The sequence below is a fragment of the Empidonax traillii genome, unplaced genomic scaffold (assembly GCF_003031625.1).
Source record: "Empidonax traillii isolate 1590-97213 ecotype Southwest subspecies unplaced genomic scaffold, ASM303162v1 scaffold199:size790550, whole genome shotgun sequence".
Classification (NCBI taxonomy): Eukaryota; Metazoa; Chordata; class Aves; order Passeriformes; family Tyrannidae; genus Empidonax; species Empidonax traillii.
This window is the reverse complement of record NW_020955392.1, coordinates 219268-243683: the sequence shown is the minus strand read 5'-3', so window position 1 is coordinate 243683 and position 24416 is coordinate 219268. Positions and strand designations below refer to the sequence as shown.

The following is a 24416-nucleotide window of genomic DNA, read 5'->3' as shown; positions in this document are numbered from 1 at the left end:
GTGAATAGAGGAGGAACTATCTAAATAATATTTAAATATAGTCCGCTATGATTTTAACCACAGGACAGGAAGGACTTAGCAGGAACAAATTAAAGCAACGAAGCTAAAAGGTTTAGATTTGGATTAAACTATTAACTAAACTTTTAATATTATTTTACAACATCCATTTATGACATCCTCTTTCCATCATCCTCTAAATGTCCTCCTTTTCTCATTCTTCATCGCCCTTTCTGCACTGACACTGAAACAATCCCTAGACACATCATAAAAGCAGACAGATGATTAGATTTTAGTTGGCAAGGAATTCAAATGAACTTCACACTTGCAGTTTTGGGATGCTGCCTGGATACACAATGGTACACAACCGTGGCTTACAAAGTAGCTTGGAGCCCTCAGCTAACATTAACAAGAACAGCATGTATGTAAGGGAACAGCAAGGCCCAGAATAGCAGAACCCTGAGTGGCTGGGACAGGGATCTGCCATCATCTTGGCACCCCAGGCTCTGGGGGTGTACATACCACCCATTCTGTGTACAAACACGGAACACTGCAGAGTTGTGGGGCAAGTTTCTTACTCCTTACTCATATCAAACCATCCAACAGTCCATCTTGAGGAACGGTAAAATCAAAATATGACTTGAGGTCTAAATTTCAGGCCACGGGCCAGTAACCAGAGTGGTTATCTCCACCTCAGAGCCAAACCCCCAGCACTATCTGTCACTGATAGGGCTGCGCTGGGCAAGCTGAGTCATTTTCTTCCATGTTAAGAACTCTCTGTTTTGTAGCTGCCTCTTAAATAACAGGAGGTTGTCAGGATTCCTTGCACACACTATTTTTAAAGCAGAAGTGCAAGATCAAGCTCCCAATCCAGTTCACTTGCTCTTGTTCCACTTAAATCCATTGCAAACATTCAGCTGAAACCAGTATGAACAGAAGCGCATCCACAGTGATGCACTCCAGGGCCCAGCAGCTTGTTTGATTTACTCCATGGAAAACTCCTGCCTGTACAGCTCTGGCTAAATATTTGGTATACCTGTCTCAATTAAATTTTCCTAAATGTCAGCACATCACATTGTTTTTCCAATACACAGTCACTAGGAGACACACGCCAGGTTGAGCATGCCATTTACTCAAAATGAAACCCTTCATTATGCAACATTAACTTTGGCATGAGGTACCTTTTGCAGTCAGTTATTCTGCAATGTTAATTTTAAACTGGGCTTCCTGTGTGCTTACTCTGAAAGCAAGATACAGGTGCCTTACATATAGTTTGTTTTCATGTCATTGTAATGCACTGAAATACATGTCGAATTTCAGAATCCTGCAGACCATAAGAACGTGTGAAGGGCAGAATGTCTCATTAAAGAAATAACAGAATGTGACCTTGAATAAGAGAAACATATTAGACCACTGATAAAATCCTCAAGGCACACTGCATCTTCCTATTTTTCTTCCTGAAAATTATGAACTGAGAACAATTTCAACTAGTAAAATGAGAAGTGTTAAAGTAAGTGGCAATGGGAATTATTTTCTTAGAAATCCCATTTTTACTATGTGATGCAATTAGTGTTATATTTGTTAAATTCTACAACATCCTGAGCAGAAATAAATATGCAGAAAATAGTTTCTTCAGCGTTTAAGTTACTGTATTCTAAGGTTTAAGGTTTATGTTTTATCTGTAGGTTAAGGACACTCAGTGAGAGTTCAGTCACTACGCAGTAAGTTTGCTCAGTGCCATCACCATCCCAGTTTCCAGAGCACTACCATGAAGATGACTAATAGGAATCGTGACATTCAGAATTCTCTGTTTCCAGTCCTGATTCATCACCCCTTCCCCTGCTGCTGCATTTTCATTTTCAAATTCCCCAGCATGTAATTAAAGACAAAGAAGGAATTTTTCCCAAGTAGTGAATAAAGTAATATTGCCCAGCAATTCAGTTTCCTCTTAGAGAGAATTAAAATATTTTAAAGTAATCAATTCCTAAAAGCATATGGTCATTCTTAGTTAGGGTTCTCATTTTCCACACCTTGAGCTTTATTTTGAGTTAGTTTAAAAATAATTAAAAAATGTTTAATAGAGACTTTCTTAACGTAAACTTTTCTTAAAAGGATAAAACATGCCCTGGATTACAAAAGCGAGCAGAATATAGAAGAATAATTGAAAATACAATGTTTATAAGCAACTGGTGGGTATGTTTAAAAGGGGTTCTCTCTCGTCTATCCAATGCAGGACACAGAAAGTTTAACTGAAGGTTTGATGTGGGAACCCTGGGGTCAGAATGGGACTTTGCTCCCTGTTGGAGCAGAAGGCAGTTTTTCCCAGGCTGCTGTTAATACGGTGTGTAGGACACTACAGATGTGACTCTGCTAACAGCTGAATGCCACTCACCTGAAGGAAATGTGGAGCTGGAGGTCTGTGGTGTCCAATACTCTCCTCCACAATTTCGGAGGAAGGATTAATGTCACTAACTCCCCATGAAGCTGTGCTATGTGTTAGCTAAGTATGCACTAACATGTTGTTGGATTTCAGGTGCAGGGGATGGAATATCGGGAATTTAGGGCAAACAGAGGTTTGTGTTCACCCATTGTGTTGCAGCCTCACCCACCTTAAACCTTGGAAAAAAGGTCAGCACGCCCAGAGATATCATGGTAGAGGAACTCTCAACACTCAGCAACAGAGGGGCCAGACTCTTCAAGAGACGCCAGCGGAGATCTGATAAATACACATACGAAAATTATCATTACGTAGCAAACAAGCCAAGAAATGTGAGTATTTTGTACTGACTTATTAATGAGACACAGCCAGGCTAGCTTGGGTTCCCTTGGTGCTCGTGATACAAACACTGTGTGTGACCTATTTGTAGTTTCAGGGAGAATAGAAGCAAAATCCTGTGCCAGAATAAGGCTATTTGTATTTTACTGAGATCCTACAGACTACTAAAAAAAAAATATATAAATTTATATTTCTTTTTATATGGTACAGACGCTTCAAGATATTTCTCTGATCACTCACTCAACAGAAGTTAAATTACATATAGATAAAGTGGGATCAAGTTTGAGCCTTGATAAATCTCCCTTTTTAAAATAAATCTGGACAAGAGAAATCTCATATAAAAAAAACCTGAATTACTTAATTAAACACCCAAGGCTATTCTTAAACACTATTATTTAGAAGCCCCTCTGAATACTGTCCCCTGAATTTCTGCCTCTATTGAGCATTAGAAGCTACACAGATAAATTCTGAGCACATCATCACTCTTGTCAGAATTCTGTGTGCACTTCCATGATTTTGCTCCAGTCTGACAGATCTGTTTCCCTCTAGTCCACTGTGCCCCACAAAAACACAGAGTACACACAGTGTACACCGAGTATGACATTGCAATACATGAAAAAGTGATGCCTCTGGCTCCTGTTCCCTTCCCTTAAGTGTCTGTTTAGCCACCACTGGTGGTGCCTTCACCATCTTTATGATGCTGCCTGCCAAAGTTAATCTTTCTAGCACACTTCAGGATGACTGAAAAACATTCTGCCTTGATCTCTTTTTGTTGTTGTTTCAAGTTTAAACAAGTGTTATTTGTTTGCTTTCCCACTTCAAGAAACTCTTACTCTAAAGCAGTCTATATTTAAGTTGCTTTTAGCCTATGTGTCATAGCTAAAATAAGATGCTGACTTCTTATGAGACTCTAATTCTATATTTAAGCAACAATGATTAAGCTTTTGGATGTTTCCTTAGAACCGATAACCCGATAGGAGGGTGGAAAATAACAGCATATCATGAACCTCCAGAAAGTGACCTGCACTGAAATTGTTATTTCTATTACAAATAAAGGAAAAGACAATCCCAAACAAAAGCAGTTCAACAAATGCAGTGAGTTTTCAACTGAAGAGACGCTTTGAAGAATCGGTGCTTTGAAACTCAAAGGGCTCAAACTTGCCAGATTTCTGGAACCTTTGGGGTAGCAAGAGTGGCACAGAACATTTTAATGTCAAATTAAAAGCCCCATTTTATGGGCCTCCCTATCAAAATGACCAGAGCAACTCTTTGCTGTGAACCACCCAGCCCAGGAGATTCTGTGGTGATCGGTGTAAGCATCAGATGGGATGAACACTCTTCATAGACTGCTTATCAACATTCAAATATCCCAAATATAGGAAAATGTCAGATAGCTCAGACGGACAGTTGTAATTTAGGAATCCTGTTGCCCTAGCTCGGTGTGCCTTAGGATTGTATACCCTGGGAATCAGATCTGGGCTGTGCATTGGAGTATCATTCCAACCTCAGCAGAGAATCCCAGTTTGTTTTGCCTGTAAGTGATATTTCTTTGCCTTTGAGTGCAGCGTGGGGAGCCCATCCCGAGTGTGAGAATGGACGGCCTCAGTGTGGATGGAATTCCCCAGCACGCCCCAATGACACCTCCCAACACACCCGATCCCCGGAGCCCACCACACCCTGACAACATTGCCCCAGGTAATGTGGGACTTTACAAGACACTGGACATGTTTAGTTCTCATTTCATAGCAGAGAAAGGACCTTCTGTTAAAACAGAATTTATTAAGAGAAGTGGATAAATTTCAGTCAGATGACTAATGAGAATCTCTCACAGGAAGGTAAAGTGGTTCTCTTAGTTGCTTCTGCTCATGCGTAAAAGATCTGACATGCCCTTTGTACTACTTCTCCCTAAACTGAAAACATACCTTAATATCAAGAGAGACTGCTCCTATATTTATTGGTCCTATAAACACTGAGAAAGAGATCCTCAGATTTAAAAGCACATTAATATAGTGAGTTTTCTTTGCCAAACCTTTGTTTCTAATACACGACACGTTGCTCAACAGTTTGAAAGTTAGTCATTGCAGTTTAATTATCCATCACCGTAAATCTGAAGTCACTAAGTTTTGCTAGAACCCTTTAGAGAGAAGTAACTTTAAAAGGGATTTGCTTCTGGCTGCATAAACTGTTCTTTTTTAAATCCTTAACTGTGGGGGTACTGTTGGCTTTATTTAAAGCAGTGAGTTACAAGAAGGCCTTATTTTGTATTCTTTAAAGAGTAGAGAAGGCTAATTTGTTTTAATTAATTTATTCAGTGATATAGCCCCTCTTCCTGTTTATGAATTATCCATGAGCAGCCCGTGGTTTTTACAAATTCATTCTTTGTTCGGAATTACTCAATGCATGTTTTGTGCAGACCTTTTCCAGTCCATGCAAACTGGGTCAGTGCTGCTCTGTCAGTGGCTGCTGAGGCTCTGTGCATCCACTGGGCAAACACAATGCAGAGATCACTTCCATTGCTTAGACATGATACAAATCTTCAGGCCTTTCTTTAGGTAAAAAGAAAAAAAAAGAGTCTGGCAAAAGGAGAAGTTATTAAACCCCAGGGGGTTTTAAGCTTACAGAAGGAAATAAAGGTACTTTAAAGACATAGAGGTAGTGGGAAGGTAAAAGGGTAGAACAGATCTCCCTTGTATTTCAAATAAATATGGTACCTCACATAACTGGTCAGTCACTTACTGCTTTTAATTCTTCAAACTGTACATTAAGGTCTGTCTTTCCCCACAGTTTATTCCTGACCTATTGTAGTTGGCCTTAGAAGAAATCACACTGAATATGGAATTTTTTTATCTAGTAAAATTCTGGTCAAAGCCTGATCCTCAGGTGATTACGCAGAGGGAACAACTGATTGTTCACTGTTTCAGATGATGAAAAGGACCAGAGAACCAAGTAGGCAGGACATTTTAAATCAAAGGGGAAAACTTCTCTAATAATGACTGTCACCCAAAGATTGTAGAATTCTCTTAGTTTTAATCGAAAGGTCGTTTTTAAAATCTTTCTGTTAATTCAGCTCAAGGACTGTGTAGGTACAGCCTGTGTTCAAACAAATGCTTATAATAGAAACAAATTTATGTAAAACTCAAATAAAACTAGCCTGATACGTTTGGAGCAGTTATCTAAAAGGCTACAAATTTCCCCTGCCATCTTCCTATTTCTGTGTAGCTTCAGCCAAGTGACTTTACCCAACTGTTCATTTTACCTGAGAAACAACGGTGTGTTAGTTCCTGGATCAATCAGAGGAAGCAGAAAACACCAAGTATCATTATAATGGTTTCACCCTGCTCACATTGCAGGATATTCTGGACCACTGAAAGAAATTCCTCCTGAGAAGTTCAACACTACGGCTGTGCCTAAGTATTATCAGTCTCCCTGGATAGAAGCCATTAGGGATGATCCAGAGCTGCTGGAAGCTTTATATCCCAAACTTTTTACACCAGAAGCAAAGCCAGAACTGCCTGACTACAGGAGCTTTAACAGGTAATTCTGAATGCACATTGAATTTTACAGAGCAGAGAAAAATTACTATGAAATAAAATGTTTCCACCGGCTGTAAAAAATCCCCTCCCACCTGTGTTGGCAAGTGTATGCACGAAGGTGAACACACAGAGATTAAGTGGCAAACAAGGGATCAAGGAAGGAACTACCTCTGAAGTGTGGGCCCGAAATTAAATTGTAGAACTAGGAATATATGATAAATTGTTAAAACTACTGAAGAAAGTATCAGAATCAGTGTACTCACCAGATGGGAAATAAGGGCTTCAAACTCCTTTCAGTATTTCTCTTGCTGAGTTCAGTAGGTCCAGGATGACAAGTGCTATCAGAGAAACAAACTCTGAGTCAAAAATTTGTTTCTAAGCTGTATAATGCAAATCACTTTTTTTTAATTATGTTTTAATATAACTCATGCAGTTTTTTTCAGGAAATGACAGTACAATGAACTTTAACCTGCAATCAATCCCTCAGACCAAATAGTTTGCAGATTACACATTTTATTGCATTTAACAGTTTTTGCTGCTTTGATAACCTTCAGTGACAAATTAACAGATAAAACACTGCTTTACTTACTAGCAACTAGTATATTAAGGTTTTCAGTGGGACTTCTAGATATATGGACAACACTGGGATTTTAAAGTTTTAGAACAAAATCTTATTTGTGTTGTTTAGTTTCTTTCATTCCAGTGATACTATTTGTATTTATTGAGGTTATGGACAAATTTCCTCTAAACAACCCCTGCTGAGTCCCAAACAGCTGAGCCAAACCAAAACCCGTCCTCAAAACTCCAGACAGCAATCTATTGAAAAGGAAAATGGCTCGTGGCAATACAAACTCAGAGCAAAGCCCCACAAACATCACTTGTGTTCCCGATGTTGATGTGAGTCTCAACTCTGAGTGCAAGGACTAAAACATTACACAATTCAACACGAAAACTGGCACTGCAGACACTGCACTAATTGTGGTTTCCTAACAGCAACATACATTGCCATGTCAATAATTAAGTCTGTGTGGCACGCTCTTCTCAGCACACAAAGCAGCAAACACGAGTGCTGAGATGTGCCCCAGCTGCTAACACCGCAACAGTAACAGCACAGTTTGTGCACTGTAGTTATTGCAACTGAAACAAAATTCAGACAAAACAACAAACAGCCCAAGCAGAAATGCCAAAGACACATATACATGGAGACAGAGTCAATTCTGCCTCTCACAAGAGAGATGCTAGTCATTACTGGGAAGGACAGGATCACACAGGGCACAGAGACTCCATTAACAGGGATATGTGTCTTGAGATGGTGTCTGATGGCCTCTTTGTGGATTTTTAGTTGTCTCTGTGGTCCCGTGTTCTGTTAGTTGTCCTCTTTACAACACTAACTGTTTGGATTTCTTTCTATGGGGATTTTCTCTGCGTATGAAATGGCAGAACTGTGGCTCACCACAGTCTGAATTTCTTGAACATATGTGCAATCCTATAAAGAAAAGGTCAATATTATCCCTTGTAAGTGCCATAAAAACCTGGCACATAAATCCAAATCCGAACTGTGAAATCGTTAAATACAGGACACAGACACATAAACATAATTCACCACAACTCTCCTTCTCCTGGAAAAAAACTTGACATCCAGAAGGAAATAAAAGGATGCCTGGCAGACCTAAAAAGCTGTTACATAGAACTTGTTCATATTTATGTTGTCTAGCAAGAAGACAAAAGAAAAAAAGAAACTGAGAATTTGCAAAATTGAAATTTAAGATTTTTCCCTCTTGGAGAGGATTTTACAACCATGATTTAGGGTCTACACTCCTAAAAAGGCACAGGAGAGTGTCTGATTGTGGGATTCAAAACAGAGCCCACTGGATGCCCAGCAAACCAAGAGAAATGGACTTCTCTGTCTAGATCCTCAGACATTCTGCGCATCTGGGTCACAGCATCCCTGACTTCTTTAATTGCAGTCTTGGAGAGAAAGCCAATGATCCTGTATTAAGCAATTGCAGAGTGATATAATAGCACCACTGTGTTATCAGTGAGGGGATCTCTCAAGGCTTTCTATCCTGCTTCATCACCCAGTGAAGTGCAATTCTGTTTGTTGTGCAAAGGGCTGGCACAGTCATCGTTAGTCAGGAGGGGGTGTGGTTAAGAGTGTGATGCACAGGATTCCCAAGGGAAACGGGCCCTACATCCCTCCCAGTTTATTCAGTGGCGCCTGCTGAAGTGGCACCGGGACTTTACAGGCCATTTCAGGTTCCCTTCGGCTTTCCTTGTTACACAACAAACTCTAATAGCAACACAACTTTAGCAGCGAGGGAGGTCTGATGTGTTGGAACAGATGCACACATGCATGGATTAAAAGCACGGAGATTAATTCCTATTAGGATTGAAGAAGTATTTACTAGTGAAAAGATTTCTTGCCTCTTCCCAGCGTGGAAGCACCTAGTAAACATCTGTGGGAAAGCAGCACGAATCTACATTTGTTGAGGAGTTTGTAAAATGAGTTAAATTAGTACCTTTATTCCATCTGCTTTCTTGGAGCTGGATAAAATGTCAGAGGTAGGATTATGTGTAACAAACAGAGCACTACATCTTACTCACAAAGGACAAGCAAGTCTGACTAGTTCTGCCTCTCCTACCAGACAAATTCTCACTCAGCTTTCTCAATTCCCAAAGACGACTCCTTCAAAAACACTACAGGAATCCAGTCCATCTGGACTGGGCTCTGTTTTTCTTGATTCACAGATTCTGAACTCCATTATAAAAATGCTGGGATCCAGAGTCTCGCAGGAATTTTGGGTGCTATCTTGAAGTGGAAGCTGGGTGCTTAGCACCTACAAACCTCTGTGAATTTAGCATTAGCTCTTGCACTAAGCTTCCAGAAGGCCCTGAGCATTTTGCAGGGTCAGGTTCTTTGCTCCCATGTCTCCTTCTTGCACAGAATTAACAATACACAGCATGTTCTACGTTCCCATTTTAAAACATGAAACTCGCCTTTTTTGTAATTTTGGAATCGAAGACACTAATCTAATACAGTTAAAGCATTTCATCAAGCTCTCCCAAATAATCAACTACGAGTAGGCTCCTATGTTGAGAAAAGAAAACGTTCAATAAGAAAGACCAAGGAAGAAAAAAAAAAGTCCTGCTAAAACAACAGCTAAAAATAAACATGATTGTGCCTGCTATTGTTAAATCCTGCACCTACTTTTTAGGAATATGCAAAGTGAATATTAAACAATCCTGTACACTTCCTGGTGCCATTTCCTATGGCTCTGAACCAGAATTTCCGCCCTTATTATGAGCAACGACTCCTGGAATTTTTTAGCCATGAGATCGAGGCTTCTGTACCGTGAATCAGAGCTCAAGTGGTACAGCCGATGAGCACACAACAAGAGGTCATTGCAACACCATGTTGTCAGACAAGTTATTGCTCACAGAAATATACCTACTGCTGCTGTAAAGGAACATTAACATCTATTAGCCAATTGCTGCAGTCTCCTTTATGTCAATCATCATGTGTCTTTGCCTATAATGCAGGAATGCACAGTTCTCTGAGGCCAGATTTTGGACAATAACTACATGCAGGTATTTTGCCACTGAATTTCCATAAAACGCTCTCCTGTTCCTTTTGCTTAGAGAAACATGCTGTATTTAAAACCCAGAAGTACTACAAGGAGGATGTTTCAAAGTATAGAATTGTTTTGCGTTTTATACAGCTATGATTATTTTGTTTATTTTGATTATCCCTTTAATACCCCTATCAATGAGATTAAATATCACAACAATGAGAATGTGTACAGTAATTAGGGCAGCAATTAAAACCATCTTTATTATCCAGTAAGATGCATATCACTACATTCACTCTGTGCCAATTACCAAGCAATTATTTTAATCAGTATCATACGGTATCCATTTGACATTGTGACCCAGAAGACAGTTTCACAAGAAAACCTTGATACCACAGGCCCTTTTACAAACCATTTCCTTTGACCTCAAGAGGATTTAATGCCTGGACTGGCTGCCTCTGCTGCAACATCTTGTCTTATCCTCACTTGAGAAACATTTTTAGAGCTTACTCCAAAGCAGAGCTCTTCTCTCAGTGAGTGTGCATGCCCAGAACTTTCATGATTTTTTATATCTCACAGGACTGATGTTTTGGAGTTAACACCAGCCCCTTCAACAAATGCTGCTCATACCAAAATTCAGTGAATTCTCCATGTAATGACAGAGCAGCGCCATTTCCTTTGCGCCACAGATTCATTTCGATGAACTAATCTCTTATTTTTGTGTGTGTCCTACTCAGATCTTCAAATGATCTGTTCCTTTCTCTTGGTATTAACTTCTCCAGGCTTCTGCTATAATATCTGGAGCCACTGGAAATATATTCCAGCAGATCTGCTGTTTTGTACCACACACAACATCCACCAAGGCTGGTGAAGATCCATTTCAACAAAAATTCACTTTCCCATGCCACTGCATATTCGGCTTTGCAGAAATCAGGTGTAGCTTAAACTCTAAACTGGCCAGAATATATCCCAGCAAAGTCATGCAGCTGATCCAAATGCAGAGCACAAATGTTTGCTTATACAAAGGAGGCTGGGAAAAGTGACAGAAAAACTCAACTAGTTTTGTTGTTTTTTTCAGCCTGAAACCTGCATATATAGAATAATCATAGGAGGTTTTGGAAATACTGTTTTAAAAGATTTGCAAATGCATGTAACAGTCAGCTCCAGCTTAATATTCCTTATCTTTCAGTTTTTCAGGCTTCTTGCCTGAGGGAACATTCCCATTTAAATAACATGAAAACTGCTGGCCAAACAGTGTTTCAGGGCTTAGTTACATAAACATTTTCTTCAGAAACAAAGGTGGTGTATCAAGTCCTCGCCCGTTCCCCTCCTTTCCAGAGCCTGTTGTCTTTGGCTGTTCCTTTCTGCTTTCCATTACACTCCACTGCCTCCTCACTTGTATTGCTACAACTGTTTCAGCATAATGAGACGAACCAGATTCCTGAAATAATTTGGACTTTGAAGTGCTGCTTTGTTATGAAGGGTCTTTGTTTAACCCAGATCCCATAAGTGACCCCAGTTTATAGCACAACCCACACACACACTCTAACTGGTAGGACAATATGGTGCTGAAATACAGTGCAGTGGGAGGAACGAGCAACTGGGGAGAGGAAAAAATGGGGTGAGAACTTCCTGAACTAATTACTTGCTAGAGAGAATGTGTCGAGCTACGTCTTCAGACTTATCAACTTATCACCAGCAAAATAAGTTTAGTAACTGTGACTCACCAATGACAAGGTTTTCCTGCCACATCTTTTTCTCTCGGCTCTTCCACCCATTTGAATTTTAAAGAAGGCTGAAGGCTTTATCTAAGGGAAAATAAATCAGATTTTAAAGAGAATTTCCCAGAAAAACAATCAGAATACTTCTCCCAAAAGCCTGAAAATCTAAACAAGATATTGGACCAAATCTGTATCATTAAAATAGCTTCTGTTCTTTTCACCTCCTGGGAGGAAAAGAAACGCAGCTATTTTTAAAATCACATTTTACTTTTATTTCTCTAAAATCTACAGAGTTGCCACTCCCTTTGGTGGTTTCGAGAGAGCATCAAAGCTGGTGAAATTCAAGGTACCAGATTATAACCTCCTGATGCTAAACGACCCCAGATTCATGATCCTTGCAAACCCTCTCGCTGCCAGAAGATCCTTCAACAGGACTCCCAAAGGATGGACGTCCGAGAACATCCCCGTGGTGTTCATCCAGCCCCCAGAGTCCAACCCTGTTCCAGAAACAGAGGACCTGTGAGAGAGCCTGCATTCTACACCCTTCAAAATGCTGCAAGCTGCACATCCACGTAGTTTTGGTCCAAATACTACTGAAGGCTACTGATAAAAGTTTTTCCCTGGCAGCTGGAGTATAAGCAGTAATGTCTGATGCAGTGTCTCTTTTCTGGCACCAAGTTTCAGCTGTAAACACGATATAAATAAAGTCATTTGGAAAATATGACAGCCATGTTTTCTATTTGTGTTTACATGTTCTGCTCTTACTTCCTAAAATCTTTGCTTGTAATTTAATAACAAGTGCACTGAGGGAAAAAAAAAAAAAAAAGTGGTACTACTCTCAAGGGACTTGACTTGATAGGTCTGGTGATTTTGGTAAAACAACCAAGCAATGCCACAACTCTGCACTCAAGGCACCCCAAGTCCCACCTGCTCGAGATAAGCTCTGACAAATCAGCCTTATTTCCCACCCCTGCTTTTGGCCAAAGTTAAGAATTGTGTCATTAGTTCAGGGACAGCAAATCCAGGCCGTTTTCCTCCTTTCTGATCTTACTCAGCTTTTATGGTGGCCATCAATACCTGTGTCAGCTGGCTTTGTTTACAGAATATGCAGTAAATGCGGCAATGACAAGGATCACGTAGTGCTGTGAAAAAGTACACAGGTATTTCCTGGATGTCTGCAATGTTTGTATTAATCAGAACTGAAATGCCCAGCAATGGCTGGTTCTGTCAAACGTACCAAAACAGTATCACCCCACAAATGCTTTTGTTACTAGAAAGAAATTTCATTTTTCCCTACAGCCACAGTGTATGCAGGGACTTAAAAGCATGAGGGATTTCTTGCTCTTGATACACTGGCAAGTTGTGATGTTTTATAAATAAAAGCGTATATGTTTTTCAAATGTGATTTCGAGGGAGGTAGTTGGCAAAGGAAATTCTGCCATTTATTTTTCTTTAATTTACTTTGTCACGCAAAGTGCACAAACAAATGCAGAGGTCCTGACCAAATCTGTGAAATTAAAGGAAAAATAAATGAATCTCATTGGGAATGATTTCCTAGCAAGGGATTAGTTTGGGGACCGTAACTGCTCGCTGTACAACAATTATACAGACGATGACAAAAATTTCAATTCTTCAAGGCTAAAAAAAAACCACTAGTGAGCAGCAATGCAAACTTTAGTTTCCTACTCATCCACGGATCCAGTGGCTAAACTCCTGACCCGTGCCTGGGAAGCGTTTGGGAGAGCTTTGAGAGAAGCGTGCCTGGGAAGCGTTCCTGACCCGTGCCTGGGAAGCGTTTTGAGAGAAGGAGGGCTGTGCAGTGTGCTAAGCATTCAGCAGCAGGGATCCAAGTGCCAGTGTCCAGGAACGTTCCCTGGCTGCATCAGCCTAGATGTTCCCTCACTGTGGAAGTCCCACTGCAATAAACAAATCACTGTGCCAAAAGCCAACTCCTTTGCCACCAAGGAAGGGCTCTTGGGAAGGCTGGGAATTTTCAGAGATTCTCTATTCACTTCAGTGGGGTTTAGCACTTGCATTTCTTTTGTCAGATATGTTTATGTAGCACTGGAGATGTATCCTATAGCTAGAGGAAAGCCTGGTTTTGGGTAACCAGTGACAACTTCAGAGATCAATATTTGTATTAATTTTTGTAGACAAAGAGATGGCTCTGAAGGGAGAGAATGAAGGTTTCTTTAGTTACAGGTCTGGAAAGATCAATAAATACGTATTTCTAAATTTTCAGTGGTGCTTTTAAAGGCTTCTCTGAGCTGTAACAAATCCAGTTGCAAGGACAGATGAAATGGAAAGCAACAACTTTACACAAACAATCATAAGTAGATAAGTAGTTCAGAAAATGTGCTTATAACTTCACATACATCACAGGACACTCATATTTGCTTCCAAAAGAGAAAGGCACTGAAGGCAGAAATACGGTGAGAATAAATATAAAGTTAAAAATGGCTAGACGTCATTGTTCCTAAAGGGTTTTTTGCCCTGTTTTTATTTATATTAAGGTAACGGCAGCAGTATAAAGGGAACTCAAAAATTCATTGAAGTGCTTTCACTAAAAATGTGGTGAAATGAGGAAATAGATCTGCTGCTTCCCAGTCTATATAAAATACCCCATGATCATAGTATGTCAAAAAGAAGTAAGAGATGTACAATCCTCAAAAGCTCCATGAACATAAGGGTTTTTTAAAACAGATGCACCTTAAACCTCTTTTGACGTGAAAAGTCAGGGTTCATGGCCTGGACTGTCTGCACTGGAGATTAAATTTTTTTAACTGCGTGCTCCCTTCTTAGAAATCTTAAATATGTCAGCGTGTCTTGGCTGCTTTCCCTCCTGCATAATCCATACAACTGGCAACTACTGTGGATATAAACCACGATTCTATTGTCTCAAAGTATCCCTGTGTTTAAGTTCATGTAATGCACATTGTCTCTATCAGAAGCAGGAAAAACGCATTGGAGACAGAATTCTGATCCCAACGCAGTCAAACAAAGGTTTTGGCACTGACCTCTGTGCAGACAGAGGTTATATTATTTTGTCTCAAATGTGTGTTTGTAATCAAAGTCATGCCATTACCAGAGCTGTTCTGTGTCCAGCATCAGAATGGATATGCTGGATTACAGAGCTGGGCCTAACTACATATATAGTTCATTTTTTTGCACTATATATGGGGTGAAGTGCAAACAACCCTAATAATGCCTTAGAGAAAAAAAAAAAAAAACAACATATATGTTAGATTAGAATTTCCCACTGTGGGGTCCATAAACTATAAGCAGTCTAGACAGAAACACCAGAAGATCCCCACAGGGCTGACAAGTCACGTAGTGCTGGCTCCTTCATTATTCCCAGAGGCTACATACTGTTCAAAAACAAATAAAAAGTGATCTAAATGATTTATAAATAGGATGTTTGCCACAGAGCTGTTATGTAACTGGGTGTTAGGATATAGATGATCAAAAATAGTTACAAAATGCATTCAGCATACTGATACAGTTTAAGAAACAAAAATTGCTCATAAAATAGTCTTATTAGAAGGAAATTAGGAAGCAACTGAAAGGGTAAAATCCTTTCAAGGAATTAATATATTATTTTAAACAACCTGCAGGTGGAGTGTTCAGAGTTAGTAAAATCTAGTACAGAGCTCTAACCTTTCTCTTCAAAAAAAAAAAAAAAAAGTTACCAGGGTTTAAGAGTAGAATAGGGGTGACTCAGAAAACAAAAAGAAAAATAAAACATCACTGCAAGGACACAGTAATTAAACTATCCCAACACAAATAAAGGAAGTTATGACAGAGGTCTCCACAAATGGTATGGAAAAGATGAGGAGGGAACAATAACACAGGAACAAGCTGACTCTCAATAAAATGGTAAGGAACTGACTGTAAAATTAAGGGAATAAATATTTTTTCAGGGAAGGTCTAGTTGTGGGAGCTGCTCCTATAGGATGCCGTGGGTCAAAAACTGTGGATAACTTCAAAACAGGAATAAACAAATTCATAGTGGTAACTATGCCCAGGATGGATAATGGCCACTATGTGATCTGGATCTGGAAAACAGGAAGTTGTGTGAGGAAGATCACCATTTCTTTCCATAAATACCTTCTACTGGGCACTGTCAAAGATCAGTGCAAGAAGGATTTGGCAGCCCCATGAAATCTGTCCTGTCTTCCAAAAACCACGTGTTAAAGCAGCATATCAATTCTAGCACGTGCTGCTAGTACCGATGCTTACTAATTTACCCCAAAATATCCACTGCGGGAGCAGTCAGAGGAAAGCCAATTTCCACATGGGAATGGGAACACTTCAGTGTAAGCTGAAAGCAGAGAAAGCCAGGGTTAACAAATCCTCCCTCACAGCCTACGGGGCTGCAGGGAACACAAATCCCGAGCTCAGCTCCGCCTTCGGCGAGACTCCTGATCCTATGCAGGGACCTCACCTCCTGCATCCACACTCAACCAGCTCCCAGGACTCCAAAGGGGTTTTTCAGTAAGTTATGGTTTTTCATACAGAGTTTAATAAAAAGCAATAAAAGAGAAAATTTCACTTTACTGATGAGAAAACAAGAAGAGTCTCGGGAGAAAAGAGTTTGTAAAACAGCAGCTTGGTACCAGGCTCCATCACAGACCACTTTAGGACACAACATACAACATTTTTTCCTCAGTTTTACCAATAATAAAATAGAAATACTAATGCAGGCTGTAGAAGGGGGTTTTTTATTGTTTGCCTGTGTTGGGTTTTGTTGTCGTCGATGTTTTGGGGTTTTTTTCGCTTTTTTAATTTTAAAGAAGAAATCTCATGGCAAAAATAAAGAAAGTAAAAAATAGGTTTACACGAGTACACACATAATATTCCAGGCTATGGTTTATAATGAATGAAAGAAGAATTACTACTAGAGTAACATTTTACTTTCATTTTTGTTGAAATCATGGATTTCAGTCTACAGTGGGCAGGTTCTATCTGATAAAAGTATCAACAAATTAGTATTTGACTTTTTAAAATAAAGATATAACTTTAGCTACTAAAAAGTCCAAGTAACTTCTTCTTACTGTTATTTTTGGCCAAAACTATAAACTAAATCCAAGAATAATTTACAAACCTTTTGTTTTCAGATGGAAATTGGATTTCCTGAGAACAGACTATTCATCCATAATACCTGGCCCAGAACTTGCAATACTTCCCTGCTTCACAAAGACACCGTGAGACAAAATTAAATAACACTTGCAAGAGGGGGAGGATTTATAAATCACTGCAAGAGTGAAAATAAGGCTCGGTACTGCGAGCCAACTATTCTTTCAAAAGCAAATGGAGATTAAAATATTCGATGGTGTTTGTACAAAGAACAGCTTGAACTCTGCCAGTTCAGAGCTGGCTGTACTCATTAACACAGGAATGCCCTCAGGCTGCTTTGTGTGCAAGGTATAACTCAGGACTGGATTGCTCTGGAGTTGTGAAGGACATCTGGACAGTCATTTCGCCCCCCCCCCCAAAAAAAAAAAAAAAAAAAAAGAAAAGCTTCAAATCTTGAGGAGACCTTGGGTGACAGGAGGCCAACAATCCCCCCAGTGGGAAGGCTGGCAGTCGAGAGTGTATCCTTCTACTTCCTTTTCCTTTGGAAAGTTTCTCTGCACAGCCAAGTTACTCAGTGTAGGCAAACACTGCCTTGAAACAGTAGCTACTGTAGTCATTGCACTCAAGATTACTGAAAGATGACTGGGCAAGATAACTACAAATGATTATAAACAAACATTTGAGGCATGACAGGCTCTTCCTAGGCTGGCCTACTGTACGTCAAGAAGCCAAGTAAGGCTCGATTCTGGCAGTGAATTCCAGCATTATGTCATTCCTCAAGTTCTTAATGAGAACATTTTGACTATTTGCTGGCAAGGATAAAAATGAGAACATGCTGTTCAAATACGAAGGAAAAGAGCAAGTTGAGCAGTTAAAGAAAGCACTACTGAACTAAAAGGCAAGTGCTTATTTTCTAGCTGGATTGTGCAGTGATACAAATACCTTTCATTAATGTCTCGTTGCTGAAAAACAATGTGATGCTACACACAGTTCAAAATAAAGAGTCTCCATATATTTAACATTACTTTATCATTCTTTCAGATATGACTTATAGAACAGGCAGAGAGAAAGTGTGGAAATGGGAAGCATCAGTGGGAAAGAGGCTGTAAAGCAGATTTGCAACTCTAGGGTTCCACGAAATAAAGACAGTGCCATTCTATGATATTTGCTTTGCACATAATATTTCATCTTAGCAATGTTTAAAGGCTTCAACAGTAAAGAAACTTACTCTAATTTTCACTCTGAATTTGTTCATACCCAGCTTAGAAAAATTTCTTAGTATAAGTTTGTTTTAATTAAAACAAGCTTCCTTTCCTGTCACATTTGCTTCAACTAGTATATTCTAAGACTGTAAGGTCTTTCATGCTTCAGTTGTCTAAACTAATCACTTCAAGTTCTTTTAGTCTCTTGTCCACTCCTCTGTTTTCAGTAAGGATTTAAAAATTATTGTTTTACAACTCTCCTAAGTTCAATTTCTTGCACGTGGATTTCCAGATCTTTCCCCAGTTTTAAAGTCTCACCAGCCACAGGTAACAAATGCGTGCCATTAGTGCTGCTTCATCTGTACACGAACTGCAGGGCTGCATTTCCATGGGCCTGAATTCACATCATCACAGCAGCATCGAATCAGTGACTCACAGACACTCCGTGCTTGGCTCATACACCCTGTTCTTTGAAATTCTCTCATCTTTCCCCTGACAAGCTCTGAGCTTGGATAAGCCTTTCCTGTAACACATGACTTTGTACTTGGTGTTACTCTATCAGATCCCATTTTACTCCTCCATTCCTCAAGGTCACCCAATTATTCCGGTCCCACGTCACCCCACAAGGGAGTGTTTCCCAACTCTGTGATGTCAACAAAGTTCACGAGCAAGTTCTAGTTTTTGTGCCAAGATCACTAATGAAGACCTGAACAATACCAGTTTCAGTATCAATTACTGGACAGAGTTCCAACAACTTCCCCCTGCCATTCAGTAGAACATGTTGTCTGTCACCTTTTCCTCTGGGCTGTTTCTTTGCCCATCTGACATTTACCCTAAAAATCACCCTTTTCTCCAGTTTAACAAATTTGTTTGTCTAGAAAAGCAGTTACTGTATCACAGAAAGAAAACAGGCACGTCTGGCATGGCAAAAAAAAATGTTTTATCCTACTGACTTCCACATTCTGTCTTTTTTCTAAGAAGTCATCATGTTTTTTGATTACTTTTGTACAGACTACAGCCATACATATCAAATTTACACCTGTAAATTTAGTTATTAGTTTGCAAATGAAAACAGCTTCTGTGAATAGAAGTGGGGTTAAACATTTTTATATTACACCATAGACTATGAGCAGTGAGGACACCAAAGCACTTTTTTTTTTTTTTTTGTCAGCCTATTCTATACCACAATCCTGTTAAATTTTATTTAGTTGTAGACCGAGGAGCATGAGGTGTGGACTCAACTCACGTATTTTAAAACAAACAATGTTCGGTTTCTCACATGGGACAAAATAATTTTTTGCACTCTATTATCTGAAGTATTTATTTTTCACTTCTGTGAGACAGAGTAGATATTATATGCTGCTACACACTGTGTTATTCCTAAGTTTATACTCACTAAATATTGCTCTTTTGTCTTCATTTTCCTTCATGTTGGGTTTCACCTGGAAATCTCGACTCAGCCACAGAAGCTGTCTGTGTGAATCCGAACCTCTCTGTCTTCCTTTTCTTTTGCTGTTGCAGACATCCACTGGCTTACATCCTAAGAGGAAGCAATAAATGAGACCTGGAAACTTGAAAGGATTGTCCAAGACTGATGCAACACAAACAAAGACAAACATAAAAACTTTATTTATTCAAGAGCACCCAGATGAAGACACAATTTCAAACAAGTGTCTCATAAATACACAGCATGCATAGAATTTCCTTATAGTTCTACCGTTCCAGTAACTAACTTTAAAAACAGGACAGCCTAAAATAGGAAAGGATTTCGGTTGCATTGTTGTTCCACAGAAGTAGATTATTGGACTGGAAATTGGATTATCCAAGGGGAAAAATATTCATTTGCAAGACTTACGCAACCCCCACCCTTTTCCTTGTTCCTAAAGAATGAACAGAGTCAGGCACACAGAGACCTTGTTCCAGGCCCATTATCATCAAAAAGTCTGCAGAAGAATGCAAACCAATGTTTCTTTTTCTCAGTGTGAAATTCTAGATGACTTCAACGAAATTGCTTTTGCCACTCCATCAGAGTTTTAGCACTTGAAAACTCCTAATGTGCAATGAATAAGAGCAAAATATATTGTGTTTATTCCGGCACCTACTGAAAGAAAACTTTTAAAATGGTGGTTATGCTCTAAGAAAGTGTGTCTACAGCTAACTGAGAGGAGGATGAAGGAGAAGAAACCTGAACAGAAAAGATAGGAAGTTTTTTTTTCAAGCTTGCTAAAATAAACCAACACTTAACACTCTCACTCTGCTTCTAAAACTTCACTTGGAGCTTCTGAGATGAAAAAAAACCTGATTCTTTTTTCAGACAGGATCAATCTTCTCCTTCCTTCATTCAGGCCTCCTTATGTCCCCACTTTACATGTATAAATTTTAGGCTCTCTACAGGATGTGGGAATGAGATCAATCAGATGACTAAGCTTCATGTGACTGCTTGCTACATAGGACATGAGGAAAACACTGCTAGAGTCTGTTCAAAAGGAGAGGCTGGGGGTATAGGTCCTCATGGTAAGGGGAGGCTTGAGCACTGGAATATAGTTAGGTAAAGTCACCCATGAAAAAATGTGTCCTCACTTAGCTTACTGAAAGCTGAGTACATATTTTTCACTTGTGCTCTTGTTTTGGATCTTCTCAGCAATACAGCTGAGCCTACGACCGAGAGAACTCGGACTAAAATGTTGCTAGGGCTTCCCTCCAGCCTCCCTAGCGAATGCACATGATTATTGTATGCCACAAATAATAAATACTCTTCATTCTTTCTCTGGCTCTTTTACTCCTTTATGGCTCTCCTTCCTACCAATGTGTTTTCCTCATTATGGGTAACTCTTGCAGCATTGTGCAGAGCGCTGTGTCCTTTTCACTCAGGGAAAAGGACGAGTAACTACAAGAACATCTTGGAATTTGAAGGATTTTTTTTCTCCTCTCGGGGCAGAAAGGTTTAAACATATGATCTGACAATACTCCAAAGGCTCAGAGAACATGGAAAATCACGTACTCTTAAGTAACCCTTACCTTACTTAATGAAACTTTATCCTGCTACAGCCTATGCACAGTAGGGCCCAGTTTTCCCTGGGATCTTTCAAATTACATTTTCTTCTAGAAGAACAATTTTCTTGATCCTCTTTTCTTCCGAGAAGAGCCTCAAACACTTTCTTCAGAGCTCAGCAATTACTCCACAAAAAACGTGACGGCAGATCCCAGCCACTGGAATTAAACATGCATTTCAATTTTAATGGCAGTGTCTCCTCACTATCTTCAAGTCAATGCTAAATGGCCCTTGATCACAGAATATTGTTTATGATAGGCCAATAAAACAGACTGAACCATAACAGGCAGTCTAATGTGTAATGCTGAATTAAATGCAGCAAAAAGACTTTAAAAAAGGAGATGTAACTAGTAAACCACGCCTTAAATTCTGCAAGACCTTGTGGCATTTTCTGCCTCAGACCCTACACCTAATTTGCTAATTTACTTTTTGCAAAATCCCTCAGTAAGTACAGAAACAGTTCCTGCTAAGAATACCAGGTAGATTTCACATGATCAACAGCTCAAAAGGAGGAAGAAAGATCCGTGCAGAAGACTAAGAGTAACGATGGCCAAATCAATTACTCAATAAAACATTGCTTATTTAAAAGAAAAAATCCTCAAAATTTCACCTTCTACCCCTTCAATCTGAGAAGATTTGAAGAAGACATAATTTTTGCATTAAACATTTGAAGATGAAGAGGACAGCAGTTGGCTGAAAAGGCTGTTGTAAACACGTCCTAAGCACTAAGAAGAAATATGAAATAAATTAGAGAACAGGTGTTCCAGTACAGCTACAGCTATGAAAATGTTCATAGAAACACTATATATATATATATATATATATCTAAAACCCAATAAAATTATTTCAGAGGAAAGAATCAGAATTTATCTACAGATCAGCCAGTGGTAACAGCAGTATAGATGACACTGGAAGAGTAAAATTGGAAGACAAAAATAAACCCTTATGTGTGCAGCTGTGAAACCCAGACCTGCAGCTCATTCACCAACGACAATGATGCACAATGCCTGCGTGTTTGAGAAAACCTATTTAATGCAATTACTTTTAAATCTCCTATGCATGTTAAGATTTTTCTTCTGGCACATAACTATCCATAAATATGTTTTAACCTGGACTGGACATGTGCAAAACCCCAATGTCTTGGATGTGCTTAAGGATCTGGATATGGTGTGCCTTCATCCTCTTCCAGCTTCATGTTTCATGTCACACCCCAAACCCACCACCCTCAACCCCTCTCCTCCAAATTTAACACCTTTCCAACCCTCAGCTCTCCAGCTGAACAATCTGTGTTACTAATCCTACCAAACTTTGCATAAGCATGAGGGCTAAACCCACATAAACATTCTTCTGCCCCCCTGCATCATGCCCAGCACACATCCTGCACTGACACAAACTGCAACAGGAAATCATCTGCCCTTGGAGCATTGTTTTGTACTTGCACCATTTATTCTAATTTTAAAATTCTTCTGTTACCTCATTTAGGGCTTCCTGTGCCGCACCTGTGTCATTCTCTGTCTGAACTGTGTGGAAGACTCTGTTAAGATTCACTGCTAGGGAATCTTAAAATATACCATAATTAAAGCTCACAGACTACACTTACTCCGAGAAAAAAAAAGGAACAGGAGAAACCCATATAAATCCTAAGGGACTACTAAAAGATTAGTGGTGAAGAACAAATCCCTGCTGAAGAAAGGGCAGAGGCAAACAAGAAAGCAGAGTTCAGGGAGAAGCAAAAATATCAAAATGAGGTCATAACCAGAATGAGGTCATAATCCCACTTTGGGATACACAGATGCCTTCGCTTGACTGGCTTTGCAAAGAAGTAATGCAGGGATCAAGGACTGAACTGATACTGAACAAAACAATAAGCAATGTTTTATATAAATATACAATAACAAGGTGCACTGACAAAAAAAATTAGATTTTTAATGACAATGTTAATATACCGACTATTAACTTGGTTTTATCCCAAATTTTCTAGTGAGAATTAGGAATTCAAACACTTTAATCAATAAACAGCTTAGAAAGAATTAGAAAAAAAACCTAAGAATGCTTATTGTGCCAATATATTGTATGAGTCTTAGGGCAATGAGAGAATGAGAGATTCAACTCTCCTCAAAAATCACAACATCTAGGAAAATTTTAAGAAAACAATAGGCAAGGAAATATGGTTTCTGTTAAAACTTAAGAAGTATGTATATGCTACTGGCCACAACATCTGAAAGGCTCGAGAAAAAAACATTTTATACAAATCCTATATGAAGTAACTCCAACTTGTATGACTACACAGATCACTGAAAAACATGGTTATATATATATACACACAAGACAAAATCTGGAAAATGTAATACAAATGTCCCCAGTTTGAGGTTTTTCTGAAGTAAAAAGTTGGTCATTTGATGAAAAATGCTGGAGCGGGAAACTGAGAAAACTGCCTTTGCCAGTGGGCTTTTTACATTACCAATATAATAGAAGAAACAGTAGCCAAAACGGGATCAAAATGTATCAATTTTTAACAGAAATGGATACAAGAACAATGGAAGTGTAGCATTGCTATAAGGCAGTGAACTAAACTGATGCAGTGCCTCATGTTCCACACAGTCACTTTGCAATCTGGATGACCTAAAGTAGATGCAGGGAGGGAACTTTACAGTGAAATTATTTAATGTACTATTGCAGAAGATATTATTGGAAAACTAAACATGGTCTTATACACAGAAGCACATTTCCAATCCTGGAAAACTACCAAAAAGGCAACTGGAAGAGCGAGAACACCAGAAGTTGTATTCAGTAGCCTGCGCCACTGATGTTGGGTGTGGTAACACTTAAAATCTCATTTCTAGTCTAGAAATGAAATGTGTTAATGAAATCTCCATGTTTGTCCAGGAAGATGGTCATAATAGCGAAATATAAAAGGTACTCGAGCAACCAGAAACATGAGCATTCACGAATACGGAATTCCTTTTGCAAATAACAAAAGGAAACACCCCTCCCTCGCCAAAATAATAGACCAGATAAAAATCATAGGGAACATGACTTTGGGACAGTGACCCTCGGGCAGGTGATATGTATAATATAATAATAATAATAATAATAACAATACAGGATCTTTCTGGGCAACATGGAAGTCAGATGTAACTCTGGGGTGTCAAAAATTACTTGTGTGGGGTTTGGCTCACAAGCTGCCCCTGGCTCCAGCTGCCACTCCGTGCCACCGCTTTTTCCCAGGCATCTTGAGGAAAGCCTCAAAGTGCGTGTAGCCAGATATCCTGGAATGAGCGCTGGAAAACAATTGCTGGAAAAACAACCGCCGCCGCGCTCCTTTTAACGAGTTATAGACTTCAAACCTGAGGGCCTGAGGGGCAGCCGCCGCAGCCTCCAAACTTTACACTTCGGGCAGCCGCGCCCTCAAACAGCGACATGGCGGGCAGGGAGCAGCGGGGTGGTAGCACGGCTCTCCCTCAGCAGCCTCGGCGGGACGCAGGGAGCG

At 39.5% G+C, this 24416-nt stretch overlaps 1 protein-coding gene and 2 long non-coding RNA genes across 4 annotated transcripts in view; 1 reads left to right on the top strand and 2 right to left on the bottom strand.

Annotated features, from left to right (window-relative positions):
• Window positions 1-2699, bottom strand: part of LOC114059017 — a 57166-nt gene extending 54467 nt beyond the window's left edge. Inside the window, exon 1 of the long non-coding RNA XR_003571570.1 lies at window positions 2607-2699. This is a non-coding gene — a long non-coding RNA (uncharacterized LOC114059017). The remainder of the gene's footprint in view (window positions 1-2606) is intronic.
• Window positions 1-12322, top strand: part of MYOZ2 (myozenin 2) — a 17803-nt gene extending 5481 nt beyond the window's left edge. The window contains exons 3-6 of the mRNA XM_027886982.1: window positions 2597-2766; window positions 4339-4468; window positions 6124-6307; window positions 11888-12322. Of these exons, the coding sequence (XP_027742783.1) occupies window positions 2597-2766; window positions 4339-4468; window positions 6124-6307; window positions 11888-12119 (716 nt within the window). The 3' untranslated portion in view covers window positions 12120-12322. The remainder of the gene's footprint in view (window positions 1-2596; window positions 2767-4338; window positions 4469-6123; window positions 6308-11887) is intronic.
• LOC114059018 lies at window positions 11324-24327 on the bottom strand. Of its 2 annotated transcripts, none has more exons than XR_003571572.1 (4): window positions 24086-24327; window positions 20893-21084; window positions 19271-19414; window positions 11324-11761 (listed from the first exon to the last, which is right to left on the bottom strand). It is a non-coding gene; the product is annotated as an uncharacterized LOC114059018 (long non-coding RNA). The 2 variants fall into 2 exon arrangements; XR_003571571.1 differs by lacking the exon at window positions 24086-24327 and adding an exon at window positions 22400-23063.
• Between the last annotated feature and the right edge of the window lie 89 nt (window positions 24328-24416).